Source organism: Eutrigla gurnardus (genome assembly GCF_963514095.1).
Source record: "Eutrigla gurnardus genome assembly, chromosome: 4".
NCBI lineage: Eukaryota > Metazoa > Chordata > Actinopteri > Perciformes > Triglidae > Eutrigla > Eutrigla gurnardus.
The window spans coordinates 7,974,042-7,992,724 of NC_139918.1; the positions used below are offsets into that span (position 1 = coordinate 7,974,042).

General features: G+C 41.1%; 1 protein-coding gene across 2 annotated transcripts; it reads right to left on the minus strand.

The window, feature by feature from the left end:
- Positions 1–7,615: 7,615 nt before the first annotated feature.
- LOC311012276 (putative nuclease HARBI1) lies at positions 7,616–10,300 on the minus strand. Of its 2 annotated transcripts, XM_084007652.1 has the most exons (4): positions 10,166–10,300; positions 9,160–9,272; positions 8,957–9,068; positions 7,616–8,877 (listed from the first exon to the last, which is right to left on the minus strand). In XM_084007652.1, the coding sequence occupies exons 1-4, from the start codon at positions 10,284–10,286 to the stop codon at positions 8,498–8,500; spliced, it is 726 nt and encodes a 241-aa protein (XP_083863778.1). In that variant the 5' UTR covers positions 10,287–10,300; the 3' UTR covers positions 7,616–8,497. The 2 variants fall into 2 exon arrangements, with proteins under 2 accessions (XP_083863778.1, XP_083863779.1); XM_084007653.1 differs by lacking the exon at positions 9,160–9,272 and having other exon boundaries at positions 10,166–10,283.
- Between the last annotated feature and the right edge of the window lie 8,383 nt (positions 10,301–18,683).

The following is an 18,683-nucleotide window of genomic DNA, read 5'->3' on the forward strand; positions in this document are numbered from 1 at the left end:
ATCATCACAATCATAGACAGCACCTGTCAGGTAACTAAACATACGGTTTGATTGGTCATCTGAGATGAGTGAAACTCCTCCTTCGTTAGTCAAGTTCTAGTTTCACCTGACTGTCAATGACTGTACTCAATTTATCAAATGTTCCAAGAGATCCATATATGGTATTCATGGTATTATGTTCTTGACTAATTTTGACAATTGAACAGACTATTGTGCAAGTGATGACTTACACAATGAAATGATGCTGACATGTTTTGAAGAGAACAACCATTAGACTGAGAATCGACAATTAGTTTAGATCAACAAGATCTATTCACTTCGAAATTGTGCTAAATGTAGGCTACCTGTACTTAATCATTTGCAAAGATGTAATGAGATATTGAGACATGTACTAAGACAATTGCAATTTGATTAATGAATGAGAAATGCAATTCTGTTGTGGACAATTGCCAAGTGGTTTGGAGATTTGTCCATGTTGTTTTGAGAATGTAATTTCTGTTTCAACAAAAGAGCCAAACCAATGGAGAAAAACTGTAATAGGTCAATGAGTAAATAAACAAATTTCTTGCTTTATGCACAGTGTCCTGTCCTACAGTATACAACATATAATTCAATTATTGACTGATATTAGTACATACCTGTTTTCCCTGCAAAAGGTTTGGATGATGGAGGAGACTGTAGAGCGAGGCACATTAGGCTGCACTCTGCGACCTGCCTCCGCCATTGTGAGACGGTGGTTGACAACATGGTCTATAATTGTGGCCCGAATTTCATCCGGGACAACATGGTGTCTTCGTGCTCCTCGGCCTCTTCCCCCTATTCCACCACCACGCTCCCTTACTCCTCTTCCTCTTCTTCTTCATGGAGCAGGCAGTTGCCCTTGTTCATTTGCTTGGCCAGGTGCCTCCATGTTCAGAAATGGTACTGGTCCTGGTCAACCTTTATATATATATATATATATATATATATATACACATCATCACAATCATAGACAGCACCTGTCAGGTAACTAAACATACGGTTTGATTGGTCATCTGAGATGAGTGAAACTCCTCCTTCGTTAGTCAAGTTCTAGTTTCACCTGACTGTCAATGACTGTACTCAATTTATCAAATGTTCCAAGAGATCCATATATGGTATTCATGGTATTATGTTCTTGACTAATTTTGACAATTGAACAGACTATTGTGCAAGTGATGACTTACACAATGAAATGATGCTGACATGTTTTACAGAGAACAACCATTAGATTGAGAATCGACAATCAGTTTAGATCAACAAGATCTATTCACTTGGAAATTGTGCTAAATGTAGGCTACCTGGACTTAATCATTTGCAAAGATGTAATGAGATATTGAGCCATGTACTAAGACAATTGCAATTTGATGAAATTAATGAGAAATGCAATTCTGTTGTGGACAATTGGTGGCAAGTGGTTTGGAGATTTGTCCATGTTGTTTTGAGAATGTAATTTCTGTTTCAACAAAAGAGTCAAACCAATGGAGAAAAACTGTAATTTGGCGCCGATTGCTAATATTCAGAATGACTCCATCCAGCCCAGACGTCCTGTAGCCCAGGGTTAGCGAGTTGCCGACAACGCCATATTGTGGAAGAAAAACTCTCCAGGTCCAATTCTGTGGCTGGTTCAGATGAAATTTAATCACTGCTCAGTGGAGAAAAGAAAATTACAGTGTATCCATGAAGATCCATTCTGTCGAATGGCCTAGCCGAGAGAGATTTATACAGAACTATCTGGAGATCAAAAGGAAAGGCGTCAGGAGTGGATTTGCATTGAATCAACACATGTCTCTTGAAAGAGGAAGGGACATCTCAGGACATCAACAAGGTGTGACTGTTCTCGGGACGAATAGACAATGTCACAACAGGGGCCATTCATCATGCCTTGATCAATGTGAGATAAAGATGTTTCGGAGACGGTTCAGGAACGGGAAAAGATCAAAGGGTCTTTTCATCAGGACGTCAAGGGTTAAGCACAATCAAAAGCCCAGCAGGACACAAGAGAAAAGAATACGAGTTTAAAATAAAAATAAGAACATTTAAGGTAAAACATTTTCTTCTACACAAGTGACCTACAAAAAGGAAGGAAAATGTCATCTGGGGTGAATTGCACAACGAGGACAGGCTCCTAAAGGCAGGACTGAAGTCGTGCAAAGCAACAAAAAAAAACCTACAAACCATATTGATTGGACTGCAAAGGACTGAAGTAAGGTCATCTTCTCTGATGAGTCCACATTTCAGCTTTGCCCAACACCTGGTTGTCTAATGGTTAGACAGAGACCTGGAGAGACCTACAAGCCACAGTGTCTCACACCCACTGTGAAATTTGGTGGAGGATCATGATGATCTGGGGTCCTCAGGAAAGCTGGGTTCGGGCAGGTTGTTCTTTGTGAAGGACGCTTGAATCAAGTCACGTACGAGGTCATCCTGGAAGAAAAGCTGCTCTGAAAATGTTCCCAACACTCAGGGTTGGTTCTTCTAGCAGGACAATGCTCCATGCCACGCTGCCAGGTGCATCAAGGTGTGGACCACAAGACCCTGTCATGGCCAGCCTGATCAAAAAGTTCCAAAACATCTATTGTGTTATTTTTATCGATCCACTATATAAACATAGTAATTATAACATCTACAATAAACTTGAAATTTGATTGAATTTGATGAAATCTCACTTTGTCCCACAGCAACATTAAAATAGTTAAGATTTGTGTACACTGTTTCTGTTAATAATTTATTGTATCAAGTGTCCATTTCATCATAATATTCAGATTTATCATACATAATTGAACATGCACATGTATTTTAAATTCCGTTATAGAGTGATGGAGGTGGGGTCCAAATTCTTTGACACATTTGAGCATTTAAAAATGTACTTTAAAGTAACGCAATAGTTACTTTCCATAGTAACTAGTTACTTTTCTCATTTGGAACTCAGTAACTAATTCATGTTACTTTTTGGGAGAAGTAACTGAATTGCAGGAACTGGAGCTGAGAGGAGGATCTGATCTGATAGGATCTGGCTCCCATCAGTTTACCTTAATAATGGGATTTCCACACATTACATACAAACTCACTCAACACTAATGTGGGAGAATAATATTTTCGGAGGATTAATTGACTAACCATCGAACAGCGCAATTCAATCACTGTCAACATTATCGAAGCTGTCATCCGCGAGCAACGTTAGCCTTGTTCCACATTGGGCCCATCATGGCTTTAAATGCTCCATTGATGAACTCCGGTCAATTGAGCAGCTTATTGAGGATCTCCGGCAGACGGAGCTGTGTTCTCGGCTGTCTCGGTTTGAGTCTGAGGGTACCCAGCTACCTGTTACATCATCAGGCCTGACTTCAGCCTGTTCCACTTCATGGGAAGGGCCCCTCTGGCTGATTTGTCTGAGGATCCGGGCCTCACAGTGGTGCGTAAAAGAAAGCGCACCGTTCGGCCTAGTCTCGATTCATCCACGAGCTTTCCACTTGCTTCATCAGGACAACCCAGGTGCAAACGGCCCCGTTTATCGACGCCGAATTCTAGTAATCCTTCTCACTCTGAGTCGGTCCGGTCAGCGCATGTGTTACGCACTCCACAGCCATCTACCTCCAGACCAGCGCCTCCCTCTCGTCCACATATGGCAGTCCAGCGGCCCGCTTCTGCCCCACTTCGGTGTGTAGGAAACCTGTTGCTGCTAATATAGTGGCGGTTCTTACTCCACAGGATCACCCCAGCAACCTGGCCATTTATGATGGAGGATGTCTCAATAGTCACCCGGAGATTCTTGTGATTGGTGACTCTTGTCAGATTTGTTAAACTTCCCTGTGCTGTCACCTACTGTTTCTCTGGTTATGGAGTATCTGATGTCATTGAGCAAGTTCCTATGGGGTCAGTTCAGTCTCATTAATAATGAATGCACAGAGAAGGATTCACAAATATATTTTGTGATTTATATATAAATGACTCTCTTCTCACAAATACATTTCGTTTTAAATAAATGTAATCGAATATATTCAGTTAAGAAAAACAAATAAAACACTATGATTTGTGTAACAAAATATATTAACATAATACTCAACATATTGGTGAACACCACTGACTTACTCTGACACAGCTGGGGCCTCATGTACTAAGAATTGCGTGGATTTCCTACTGAAAAATGGCGTACGCTAGAATCCAGAAACTGTCGTACGCACAAAAAAAATCAGATGTATCAAAGTGTGCGTACACATGGATCCAAGCACTTTTCCTTTGTACATCCCAATCAACGTGGAATTAAGCGCACATGTGGAAGTGCTAAACTCCTCCCTGTCCACGCCTCCATTTAAATATGCAAATGCATTTAAATAGGGCCTGCACCGGGGATTCCCCTCTCTGCACCATCAGATCTACAAATTGAAAAAGGGAAGAAGCGCAACTTCACCGAGTCTGAGCTGGAAACGCTCTTAAACGAAGTCGAGACTCGAAGACCAGTATTATTTGGTAGCCTCTCATCAGGCATTAACACAAAAAAAAAGAAATGTGAGTGGGAGCGTGTGTGTGAGGCAGTGAATACTGTGGGGTCGGAGCAGCGCACACTCCCTGAAATAAAAAAGAAATGGTCCGACGTGAAGGTGGAGGTGAAGCGGAGGATTTCGGCCCACCGCCGAAGCGTGACCGCAACGGGCGGGGGGACAGGAGGATATTAATATATTATATATTATATTATCATATATATTAATGACTGCAGAAGTGCGCCGTGGCTACTGCAGTGTGTGACATTTCCAACTTTACGCACGCGTTTATCGACACAAATACTGAACACAAGGAGACAATAAAGGGCTTGTTAGATAGCTCTGCCGCTCTATTTTCACCAGGGAAAAACAAATGCACATATTTGAATGCACGTGCCCAAATGGGCATCGTGCTGGTTTACATTCGGGGCGCAATTAAACGGATACATTTACTCACCGAGAAGCCACCCATCGCGCACCGTGCCAGCCTCCAGCCTGTTACCAACCATGCTATTAGTAAGAATGAACGAGTCATGCGTTGAACCAGGCCACCTTGCCACGATGTTGGTGAGCTGCATTTGCGCATCACATATTATTTGAACATTTATTGAATGAAAATGTTTCCTGTTGACAAAAACAAATTCATCCTGTGATGGCGCTTTTATAGCAACATGTGTGCAGTCAATAGCTTTAATTACATTAGGGAAACCGGCTCTTGCTGCAAATTGCGCTTTAATGTTGGCCTGTTCAACAGCATTGTATGGGAATTTGATGTACCTGGATGACATTCTTATGATCCCGTTCCACACAGCTGGCATGGCTCGGCTCAGAGTGGACTGGCACACTCCTGACCGATCGGCCAGTTCCCTCTGGAAGGCTCCTGTTGCCAGAAACCCCAGAGTGGTCAGCACCTGTGTGGGCACGGACAACCCCTGGCTCCTGGCTGTGTTTCTTTCTAGGGCCGGCCGCAGCTCTGCGCACAGCTCCAGTAACACTGGCCTCGGCAACCTTAAACGACTCATGAGCCAGTTGTCGTCATTTGCTAGCATATCCTCCCGTTTTCTAAACACCCTCTCACGTCTGATGTTACCGTTTGCGATGTCTTCTAACAAGGCCAAGGCTGCCATTGTTAATGCCATTTTTCATCACTTTGTGCATGCTTTTATATTCATCCATATGATTGCAAACACGTGTGTGTTAATTGTCCATTAATGTGTCTCTGATGTGCACATTACTCTGAGGACTAATTGTTTTCAAATAATTAACAGTTTCCCAGCATCACCTCAGAGTGTCGCCAAAGGAACAATAGCTGTAGAAACGTGCGTACGCCAGCCATGAAGCTGCCGTGGGACACCGCACATTTCCACGCTCATTTCACTTTTGATACATCTGAACGTTGGCGTGGAAAATTACGTACGCCATGTTTTTCTGCGTACGCAACATTGATACATGAGGCCCCTGGTCTTTTAAAAAGTCTCTCTCCTTGGTCAGCTCCTTGATCAAGTCTTCCTGACAAGCAATTTTCATTTTAGCCAGCTCCAGCTCATGCTTGTGTTTCTGGAGTTTGGCAGTGGGGGCCATTTGGGCAGCACCTGACAACAATTCAAACTTAATACTATTCATGGGTTATGCCTTCCAGGAGGGGTGTTTACAGGGGCAATCTAAGACAGATAAAAAACCACAACATCAACCAAATTACATAAAGTTAAAGAGGAATGAAAGGCCTGTACTATAAAATAATCATAACTCACTGAATTCTAATTTTCATGTGGTATTATTTGTTACAAATATCAGAAATGTGGTCATGATACAGGATATTTGGTTACATTAAAAACCTGGTTTCCATATTTGATTCAAATCAATGTGCTGTTGATTAAAATGCAAACAGCAGCAATTACCATCTCCAAGTAAAAAACAAAACAAAAACAAAAACATAACAGACAGTGCACATCTAAAGAGAGAAGCTATATTATTTCCATAATGTAACCTGCCTGTATATTGGTATAGCTGGAGACAAAAAAAGTTAGTAAGTTACCAGTTGCATAAACTAGAGTATTATTTTTTTATGTAACCAAGTGCCCTGTTTAGCCACATATCAGGGGGGTATTCCAGAAAGGAGGTTAAATAAACTCTGAGTCTATCCCTAAACTCTGAGTTGACTTACTCTGAGATGGGAAACTCTGAGTATCCGGTTCCAGAACAGCTGATCTGAATTAGTTCAATCAACTCTGAGTATGTTCACCTCGAGTTACGCGCGTGCACCACCACTATAAAAAGCCATCGCCAATGGAGCCCTGATCCCACGAGTGTCACCATGACAACACAAAAAAAGCGATCGAGTTATTTCACTACAATGGAGCTGGAGGTACTAATGCAAGCATATGCAGAATATGAGCACATATTTCGCCGAAAATCTAACACCGCTGCAACGGCAAAGGAGAGAGAGACGGCATGGGAGGAAATTGCTGGCCGAGTGAACGCGTAAGTTTGAACTATTCTATTTATTTAACATTTAACTGTAAGAACGTAGCACATGGGCGCAGTTATGAATGTAAAAAGGAATAAAATCTGATTTCCATTTAGGTGCAGTCCAGCAGGGGAAAAAAGGACTTGGAAGCAGCTAAAACTGAAATATAAAAACATCATTCAAAAAGGCAAGACATGTTTTGCGTGCGGCATGTGAGATTGCACCTCACTTTGATTTTCTTTTTTTAATTATGAAAGAAAAATATTAATTCAGTGGCTACTTCAAATAGTAATGTAAACCCCTAACCAAATTCTGTTTTAACACGTCCTTCCACTTAATACACCAATTAGTAGATTAAAACTTGATGCAATGTTTACACATTTTTATTTTATATGTAGGCTACATTTAAAATATGACGATGTGTACAGGAACACTCAAAATACTAGGTTAAAAAAAAATTACATTTGAGTTCTGCTCAGCCAACAGAAAGAAGGCAGAAGCCCGGAAAACAGGTGGAGGGCCACCTCCACCACCTCTGACAGAGGCTGAGGAGATGACCCTCAGCCAAAACTATGGCCGACCGGTGGCTGAAGGCATCCCTGGGGGAAGCTCATCTGAACCTGTCACCCACCAGGACACAAGTGCCTACATCAGATGCAAGTACACACTTGTGTCTTTTAAAAAAATAAAATTTTTTTTAGAAAAACACATCCATCTATCCTACTTTTAAAATCTATATATCTATATCTATCCCCACCCAACAGTTGAGGATGGTGTCATCTGCTTAGTTCAGCCTCCAACTGAAACAATTGAACACCCTGCAGCTGTAAGTATTCCATACTCAGATCTTGATCAGATGGTAGCTCAAAGTAATCTGAAACAGTTTCTTTTCCTGCATGGAGGATGGTGACGATGGTGATGAAGAAACGCTGTCTGCTGCCACAGGGAGAGATCCAGAGAGGCCTACTGAAGTGTGTCTTAATATTATGTATAGCTACTGGCAGTGTTCTACCCATTCACATTCCTTTACATTGTTGAGTGGAATATAGTTTGACATGTAACCTACACTGAAGTGATGAGCACAGAGAATGGACAAACAACTAGCACATTCTTGTCCTTCAACAGAACATAGCTGGGCATCGTGAGGAGGGTCCATCAACTTCCACAGCACAGCTTGATACAGTGAGATTTTTGGTCAATACCATGTTAAATCTGTATGTAGAACTGTAGCAATTAAATGTTGTACATATGTTTCCCAGTTACCAGTGAAGTATAACCAGAGTTATACAGAGTGCACCTCATGAGGACTATTGAAAAAAACAGAAAAGGAAATGGTTTACCTGGATCGCAAAATAAGAAAAACAGACCTTGAAATTCTATTACTGGAACGCCAATTGAGGTGGGTGCATTGGTGAAATAGGTGAATATGTTAATGGTTGGAGCTAGATTACAAATCCTAACTGTTGCTTTTGTACTTATAGGGAATAAAGAAGATCCAAATAACACATGAATTTGTCTTTATTTGACTGTTTCAAGCAAAGTAATTTCTGCTTATGAGATCCCTGACAGCCCTTCCATCCCGGACATCTGCTGCAGGGTGGATGGGGTGTTCATCCTCAGGGTCATTTCTTTGTAGGGCAGGGTGTTGCTCTCCTCTAATAGTTGCAATATTATGGAGAACAACACAGGCCACAATGATGTCACATGCCCTCTCTGGGATGACCCTGAGCTTACGCAGGCACTGGAACCGGGATTTGATTATGCCAATGGTCATCTCAACCCGGGCTCTAGTCCTGCAGTGGGCCACATTAAAACGTTGTTGTGGCCCTGGCTCAGGGTCAGGGTAAGGGGTCATGAGAGAGGGCTGGCAGGGATAGCCTCGATCTCCCAGTAGGTAGCCATCAAATTCTCCTGAAATTATAGTGGACACAGTTGAGTGCATTAAAAGGGGAGACAAAAGAACATTTGTACAAAGCTTTAGCTTCCTTACCACGTGCAAATCTGTTGCTCAGGCTACACTCCCGGTAGATCCGGGAATCATGCACGGAGCCTGGCCACTTGGCTTCTACATTTGTTACGATGTAGGCTGCATCACATATGATCTTCACAATGCAGAGGATAATATGAGTTACTTGTATTGTACTGTATATATTTTCATGTACATATTTTTTTAAAAGATGGTAGGTCATATACCTGGACATTGATGCTGTGAAAGGACTTTCTATTCACATAGTCCCCTTCATTGTTTTTAGGTGCAGTGATGGGAATTTGTGTCCCATCTATGCACCCTATCACATTTGGAAGCCCTGCAAAATGACATCTGATTAAGCTACTGACCCCACTCTGAGGTCGCAGCAGAATGTATATCATAATTAAAAAAAAACAAACAAATTCTACATCAGTCACCTGCAATCCTGTAGAATTCCGCTTTGATGTTCCCGACAGGTTTGTGTCCGGGGAACACCACCATCATTGGTAACAGACTTTTCAGCGCGAGGGTAACTTTTCTCACCGCTCTACACACTGTTGCCTTTCCCAAATTCTCTGCATCCCCAATATTGTAAAGGAAACTACCATTGGCAAAAAAACGTAGTGCTATATATAAAATCTGCAGTGACGTGAGCGCACGTTCGCGGTGTGTGAGATTGGCTATGTATGGCCGGAGTATGTTCTCAAGATAAATTATACTGTTGGATGAAAAACGATAGCGTTCAAAAATAAATTCCTCAGGAAATGACAGGACATCGATCCTGGGTCGGAAGATTCTCTCGCGACGTAAAACATTCCGAATTATTTGCGCTTCGACGTCTATCGGATTAGGAATGAATGGACAATCCATGTCAGCTTTGTTCATGTGGGAGGAGACGGGTAGAAACTAGAGTCTCTTCAAGTAAACCTGCCAGCGAGCAGGTTATGTTCACAGAGTCTGTTACCATGGTGACTGACTCAGAGTTTCAGTTACCTCTCTCTCTGGAACGGAAAACCCAGAGTTTCCCTCATCTCAGGGTTAAATTACTCTGAGTTTTCACATAACCCGCTTTCTGGAATACCCCCCAGGTGTTGGACAGGCACTTCATCCCTCGCTAATACACAGAGGAGCAACCAACAAAAAGCTTTGGCTAGCTAGCTACGTAGCTAGCTGCGTGTTTGAATGTGCACTAACTAGTTAGCTGCAGTTAAACCACAGAGTTAAACTTACCAGAAGACTCATCCTCCATATCACCACGGCTCCTCTTGTCAGCATTATCTCTCCGAGGCCCAGAACGGGTGTGTACCCTCCTCGGGGCGAGGATGTTGTGGCCATTCCCTCCATATTGCATGCGGGATCAAAAGGATGTTCACGTTGATCGCGTAGCTCAGCAGCTAGCTTAAACCGGAAGTGTCGGTTTTACGGTCTGCCTTCAAAATAAAAGCTTTGTGAGCTCCGGATGTAGACTGAAAAGAAGCGGCCCGCGAAAAGCAAAGAAAGGAAGAGGAGAAAAGAATAAGTGACTTTACCGCGATGACGCTGCAAAACAAAACCAGAAAACTTATTTTTGAAGGTAGTTCAACCAGGAAAACTTTCAAGCTCATTCAATTCCTTCAGGGAAAAAAAATCCTCATGAAAAAAATAAAATGCCGTATTTCTCACAAGAGGATGAAGATGACAAAGAAGAGGGGCAGAGACCATTACAGCTGGTAATAACTTTTTCCTTGGGCTAATGTCAGTTAGAGCTATTGACTAAGCAGGTTTGTGCTTATTTATGCATTATTTAGAAGCCATTAGAAGGGATGCAAATGTTAGATGGATCCTAAACCAACATATTTGACAGATCTGCATTTGTAGGGCACAAAATTAAAAACCAAATGCTGGTAAAATAATGAAAGTGACTAGTAGATTTCTTTCACTTACCAGCCTAAAAACCACAGTCATTGGTTGAATGCCTTGTTAAATTTGAACATTCACTTGCCAAATGTATGTAAAGTTAACAATGATGCACCGTAATGATGTTTTCTAAATATCAATAACATGTTTAATATTTTCACCAATCAAACATTAGCCTAACTCTGTGCTTTTATTAAGGACATGCCAGTGAGCAGTGCACCGAGGGACCAAGACAGTAAAGTAGAGACAAATCTCTTTTCAGGAGGTCCAGACTTTCACTGTTTCAGTGGATGCAGTTCATTTATAGGTAATACATTTTAAAGTGCTAGATGATTACTTTGGAAAAGCTTTTTGAATAAAATGTAAAACTCTTGATGTGTTATATTTTCTATAGATTTTGTAGGGGCCACAGCCCCACGATTCTCGGGTGTGACTTCTCAATGAACGAAAGATGAACTATTCACCTTTAGAAGATATACAGACAAAGGTCCCCTCGCAGCAGATGAGTAAGCATTCTCCTTCAGGTCACTGGACCACTTGGAGGAAGTGTGAGTCCTCTTAATGGCTTCAGCCTTCAGAGTCACCAGACTTTGAGGCACCCAAACGCATCTGGAAACTGATTAACACCTTTGTTTGACAGAGAGCCTCGATTGAAGTATAAGGATAAACACCTTATCTCTTCCTCACCATTTGCTCCTAAGTCATGTTGAAGACCCCTTCCTCCCCTCTGGGAGTCATAAACTAATGACCTGGTCTGCTGGCATGCAGAGAGAGGTCACATGAACTCTGCAAGAAAACATGTTCACATTTTGACCAATCCAAGAAAAGGATGAGATATATGTTCAACATTAGTTTAAACCATCCATAATAATCATTGAGGAATTATAAGCATATTGGTAAACTTCCCGTTGCTCTACGACGAAGAACAGAGGAGTTACCAAAATTGCTAAAAATGAACAATGTCATTGTAATGGACTAAACTACTGCACTCATGCAGTCAGACGAAAATGAAAAATGTGCTCATTAATCTGCCCGCATCACCAAGGACAAAATGCTTACTAAGTTACCAAACTTGTTTGGGCTAGCTTGATAGGTTTGCATTGTATGTGTTTGATCAAAGTTCCTTTCAACTCTACCAAAAATGATTTGTACAGAGAAATGTTTACAGTTCATGTTTCATTTGTTTGACCTATCATTCTGTGTGAGAACTATATGCCATGTGCCAACTTTGACCATAACGGCGAGATGGTGTTCAAACGTTCTAGTCATAGGATTGCATTTCATTTTGTTTAACAGTTTAAATCACAAAGATTTCGGACTGTAACTTGAACGGGTCCCTACTGGACACGCCCCCCCGGTCAGCATAAAAGCTGCGTGTTACAGACACCCGTTGCGCGTTCTTCCCTCCTGGGAGCTTCTTGCGTCCAGGCGCTTCTTGCCCCCCAGGCGCTGGCCATCCGGCCTTCGCCTCTCTTCTCTCTTTTTACCCTCTTCAAGTTTCGTACTTTTCTTAGTTCCCAATTTTTATTCCTTTTATTAGAATAGTTCGTTTGACGTTAGATTCTTCAATTTTGCATTTTTAGCTTTTCTTTTTCCGCAAGCCTTTTTGATCAATGCTAATTCAACCAGCTGCCGCAAGATTTGGCATATTGACTAACGCTTATACCTAAGCCACCCAAGGCCGAATTCAAGGAGAAGACAGCTGTTTAACTCAGACGGATCATGGCAAAGACGGACGCCCGCTACGAAACTACCGCAGATCGGCGCTAACGGTTCCCTCGGTCAACGGCAAGGAAGATCCCCTCAGGTCTACGTCACCGACGGAAGAGCGACCGCTTGGAGTTTCAGTAAGCCGAGAAGAAGCGTCCCAAAGTAAGACCAAATCCGCATTCAACAGTAATGACCGAGTTGCAGGGTGAAACTAAGTATAGCGTCTGTTAATATCTAATATCTGTGAGGTCATTTATCCCATTATTCACCTTTTCCTCTTACTAAGGAGTCCAAATTCTTAGGAAGAACACACTCGCCTTTATCGCCAAACGTGCTAGATGAGCTGTTAATCACATTTCCAGTTATATTTCTGGCGTTGTATTGGTGTTTTGTTTATTACATCTGTTATTGTTTTATTCACTTTTGTTTAATCCCTAGTTAATCAATAAATTCCCCTAAAGCATAAAGTCGTTGTCCGTGGATATTTCTTCTGTGCAGAATACAAAGATCCCTATTTCAAGAACTTATGATCTAAGGAAATGAGACTGATTTATTAAATGATATTGATTAATTGTTAATTAATGAATAAGTGGTCATTAGAGTCATTAACGTGAATTCTATAAAGTTCTGTCTGACCAACAGATGGTGCCCCTTTTTACGAGAGCAGGTATTGAAATTGTAGATTAATACACATTGATATACATATTTTAATATCGTAGTTTCCTTACATACACAGTTTACGTAGGTACCATTAGGTAATAACCTTATCTTCCTACAATTTGCACAGGGCCTACACCTAAGACAGGTAGATATGATGGAGGACGGTATTGCTGCAAGCACTGCAACCCTATCAAAGTTGGCGAAAAAACTAAGGAAGGTCTGTAGGGTCTGTAGGCTGTTGAGCGAATGAGACAAAGGCGAGGACAGCTCATTGGTGGACGGCGTGAATTCGTCGTAATTGATGAGAGTCATTTCCGACATAAGAGAAAGGTGTGTAGAGCTGCAATAATGGGCTTGCTGTAAATGGTTTGTGAAGTGAGTGATTGGTAAAAGTTAAAACACCATCTCAATCAGTGGGCTAGACAGAATTTTCATTAAAAATTAATGTTTCCGGTTACTTGTGACATGAAGCTTGCAGTATACTGTACCCTCTCAGCCTACTTTCAGATACTTGTGTGTCTGCAGGTACTTGAAGTATTTAAATATAGATTTTTTTGTTTTTCATATATTAATGGTAGAATGATGATCATTGTCGTTATCTTGTCATTTGTAAATGATCACACTAAAAAGTGAAGAAAAAAAAAATTTCAACTCACACCGAGGAGTTTCCATGTTTTGCAGACATGAAGACTATATTTTCCATGAGCTCTAGCGCGTATTGTCGTAAAGACAAAGGGCCCTAGTTTCGTAGACCAGCGCAGGGCGGCGCAGGGTGGCGCAGCCGGCGCAGTGCAAGTTTCGACCCGCGCAGCCTTGCGCACCATCAGTTTGGCAGTTTGGTGGATCGCCTGCGCCAAGATGGGTGTGGCGGCGCAGCAGGGGGAGGCGTCACAGATTCAGCTTGGCGTAGCGGAAGTTTCGTGGCAAAAAGCCTCGCCGAGACTGCGCTGAAAGCTCGCCATCTCCGACCTGGTCTACTTTCGGCGCAAGGCGTAAGTAAAGTCCATTGATTCAATGCGAATCACAGCTGGCGGATCGGAAGTTTGGCGGACCGGCGCGCAGTGCGCACACGTCACCGAGACCTCACAGGCAGGTTTCCACAGTTCCAGGCACATTTAAATGCAATAAATAATCACAACAAACACTATTTAATGCAACTGATTGAATCAACACGTGAATTTATATCTATATAGATTGTCCCGTCACATCTGACGTCAGATCAAAGGCGGATGGCACGCGTAACGGAAACTCAGCCTCTCGGACCAAAACATCTCCCTCTCTCTCTCTCCTGTTTTTTATAATATGGGCATTGTTATTATTATGATACGCGCGCACAGCGCGTGATGCGCGTGGTGGGAGCGGCGGCGCTGCTTCTGTCATCGGGTTGTCAAGTGACGGAACTTGCACTGAACCTCCCCTAACGCATTAAAGGAGAGGAGAGGAGCTCATTTGATTGGTGAAGATCTGAATCTGCTGTATTAATCCCAGTCCACGCCTCGTCTCCTCCTCGTCTCCCACTCACGCCTTCTTCTCCTCCCTCTTTCCCACTTGCGCGGGTGGGCGAGACGGGAGGAGTGCCTGCGCGAGCCTGCGCGGTGCACGAAACTTGCAAAGTCCAGGCGGACACACCCCGTCGGCGCGGCGCAGCTGCGCTGAAAGCTGACTGCGCCTGGTCTACGAAACTAGGGCCCAAAGATACAAGACGCTTATCAGGACCGCTCAGGTTAGTGACACCGAGCTGCTCCGCCTGCCTTGGCTGTCTATGGTGGGAGAAGCTTCTCACTCTCCTCGTTATCTCCTTCTCTCGACAGTTGCAGTAAATTGCTCCTTCTTTCGGAAATGCTGGGCGAGTCGCCCACTACATAATATCAAAATAACTACAAAGATAAAACAATATATTTATTGAAAATGGGTGCATTAACAAGTGTGGGTAACGAAGATTCATCCACATTAATGAGACTTTTTTATAACCAAAATAATAGTCCTCGGTGGGCCTTTAAAGGATCCTATTTCTTAGATTAAATTTAGTTCATTATAGGTCATCATCATATAACATTATATAGTTTGCCTGTAAGTTGTTCATCACACCCCATGAGCTGTTTCTGTTTCTTTTTTTTTTTCTTTATTGGTCATCATCACAACAGTATGGCAGAGGAAGAGGTGGCACCTGGCAAAGACGGAAATGGGTCTTCGGTATGCTTGGTGTGCAGCAGCAGAGGGGCAAGAGAGGAAAGCCAGTACTGCGTCTTGTAGAGAGAAGAAGACGACAAGATCTTGTCCCCCTGATTGCACATCATGTCAGGATAGGATCAGACATCATTAGTGATGAATGGCGTGCTTATCGTTCCCTCCCTGAACTTGGCTACAATCACATGACTGTAAATCATGCAAGGTGGTATGTAGATCCCCAAACAGGTGCCCATACACAACACATAGAAAGAGCGTGGCGGAGTATTAAGGAGCAGGTTTGGAGGCAAAGAGGTAACCAAACTGAACACTTACTGTCTGACCATCTTTGTCTCATTGAGTGGACTGAATGGCTAGGCAGGAAACGCAAAGATGGTCCTCTTGGTCGGCTACTACTTGATATAGCTAAGAGGTACAGGGTAGGCTAAAATGAAGGCTAAATAGTGGGAGTGGATCACACCGTCACTGTCCAGATATTAACAGTAAAGGTTCCGGCACTTAAGAAATCAGGGAAACTGTTTCCTGTTTGACGTTTGAATTACTTTTGATGCAAATTGTACATGTTTTAAGAGTGTTTTGTAAAATGTTTAAACGTAAAATTTTCAGTGGAATAAAAAAAAAAAAACTACCTCAGTTTTATGTCGCACTTGTTATTGACATTTTGTATAGTATTCTAGAGAGTGTACTTTTTTCAAACACCTGTTTTAGGTGATTTTTATTTTTTGTATTAAATTATTAGGAATAAAAATTATTGTTGCACTTTGCAAAATGGTACTTTTCTATGTTGACTGATGTTTTACATACGTACTTCTTTTTTTTTTTTTTTTTAAAGCCAGTTGTAGGAGAGATATATATATATATATATATATATATATATATATATATATATATACATATTGCATTTTTGAATGCCACAGCAATAAATAAAACCTCTTTGGGCTTTACCGTTGAAACATTTGTTGTGTTAAGCAATTTTTTCTTTCCATCATATCAACCTTGACCACATGTATTGTTCGTTCCAGATGTGGAAGTTGTGAAAATCATTAGCCATAAATAAATGCATAATAGAAGATTTATTAGACTTAATAAGGCATTGTTCTCGATTTAGATCCAGTACCTGCAAAAAGCATAGTTAACTGTTAACAAGTGCATAGTTAACTGATAATAAGGGCATAATAAAGTATATTTTATTCGATAAAGCAAGCAAAAAAATATTCTTAAAGGCATAATAATGCACAGTAAAAGATTTATCAGCCTTAATAAGACATTGTTCTCGCTTTAGATCCGGTACCTGCAAAAAGCACAGCTAACTGTAAACAAGGGCATAGTAAACGTATAATAGATTAGCAATAAAGTATATATTAATGTTAATAAATCAAAGAAAAAGATTAATAACATTACCGCTCTACCTCACTTCATACAAATGGTCATTGCAATTCAACAGTTCAACAGTTCAATGTTACTGTCTATTTATTCTATTCTATTTCTATTTATAACCATACCTGTCACTTTACTGCCTATTGTCACTGATATATTATATGTTGTATATATTTTAAATTTTAAATTGTTATTTTTAATTTTAGTGTTTACATGCCGTTTTGCACTGGGTCCGAGAGGACTGAAATTTCATCTGTGCTGTATGTCATGCATATTAGCACACTTGACAATAAAGCTGACTTTGACTTTGACTTTGATGACAAAGACATCATGGTTGGGCTAGTTGAGTCAATATATGTGTTTGTAATGATGTTATGAACAATTATAAGATACTCATGAGCATTTTATTAATGGTCTTAAGCCTCCACAAACAGTTAACACGTTTCTTATAAGTTATTATAAATCTCTTATAGTCTGCTATTAACTATATTATACTGAGAATATTAATACTTGTAAGCACTGTTAAGAGCCTTATTACCTATTAACTAACGCTTATTACAAGGACTTTAAGATTAATAAAGGCATAACAAAGACATAATTGTTGGGCTAGTTAAGTCAATATATGTGTTTGTAATGTTATTATGAACAATTATAAGATACTTATGAGGATTTTATTAATGTTCTTAAGCATCAACAAACAGTTAACTAAGTTTCTTATAAGTTATTATAAATCTCTTATAGTCTGCTATTAACTATATTATAATGAGACTATTAATACATATATAGTCTTATAAATGCATAATAATGTTAATAAGCATCTTGTAATCACTTATAAGGCCCTTATTACCTATTAACTAATGCTTATTACAAGGACCTTAATATAAAGCGTTACCAAAGTCTGTATTCTATCTGGCCCTATTCCATCCTTGGGCAGAGGCTCAGAGCGCTTTAGTCGTCTTTTTAGCCTTCACTGCTGGCTTCAGAATGTTTGTACAGCTACTGGATTTGTTTACATAAATAATTTTGACTTGTTCTGGTCCAGTTCGGATTTGTACAGGAAAGACGGCATTCGCCCAAATGGGCAAGGTGTAAGACAATTAACCTTAGGCTACATTAAAGGGATAGTTCGGAAATTTTGGACATAAGACCTATTTTCCAAGTCAGCCGGTGTGTTCGAGACGTCTGGAGACGTTTTCAAGACATTTCATTCAGGTCTTCTAGTTGCCGAGTTCGCTTGTGCTATGGCTAGTGCAAGTCAATGGTTCTAGTTAGACAGGCATTAAAAACAGTCTTGCCCACTCCACAGTGCACCCGAGGCAAATCCATTGTAACGGCAGACTATCGATGTACATATCTGTGTTGATAGAATGTTTGAAATAAAACCAACCTTGCATTTTTAAGGATTTATGTCTCAGCAGCAGCAGCGTGTCATACTTCCTAGTAGGCTATGGCAGCGGCGGAGTGATATCACCTAGCACTTATAAGTTACCGGTTCTATAATAGTTTGTTTACCTGCTGTCATTGCTACAGATGCAGAGTAGCCTGAAGTGCTAGTTTCTTCAATCTCACAGGAATGGCCACTTTTGGAGAATATACTGAAACTTTTGAAGACTCTGATGAGGAGTTTTTTTCCACCCAAACCCAACCGTACCTGTACGAACCTGAATATACAGAGGAAGAATTCCGCGAGAGGGATGCTCAAAGGACAGAACGTGAACGAGCATCTGTGGAGACCGAGATAGCCTGGATAGTAAAATAGGTCTTATGTCCAAAATTCCAAACTATCCCTTTAAAGCCATAGCCATGGCTTCAAGTGACTGACTACTACCCACAACTGGCCTTAACCCTGTAAGAGCCAAATATAGAAAAACCTAAAAAAAAAAAAAAAATGTTTGACCTTTCAGATGTTTTTGTAGGA

What these genes read in the sequence shown, in the direction of transcription:
- LOC311012276 (XM_084007652.1), bottom strand. Translation starts at nt 10,286, where the DNA reads ATGCAATATGGAGGGAATGGCCACAACATCCTCGCCCCGAGGAGGGTA. An exon ending in TATGGAGGATGAGTCTTCTG is followed by an intron (nt 9,273 to 10,165) that starts GTAAGTTTAACT and finishes GTCATTTTGCAG; the next exon opens with GGCTTCCAAATGTGATAGGG. An exon ending in GAGCAACAGATTTGCACGTG is followed by an intron (nt 8,878 to 8,956) that starts GTAAGGAAGCTA and finishes CTATAATTTCAG; the next exon opens with GAGAATTTGATGGCTACCTA.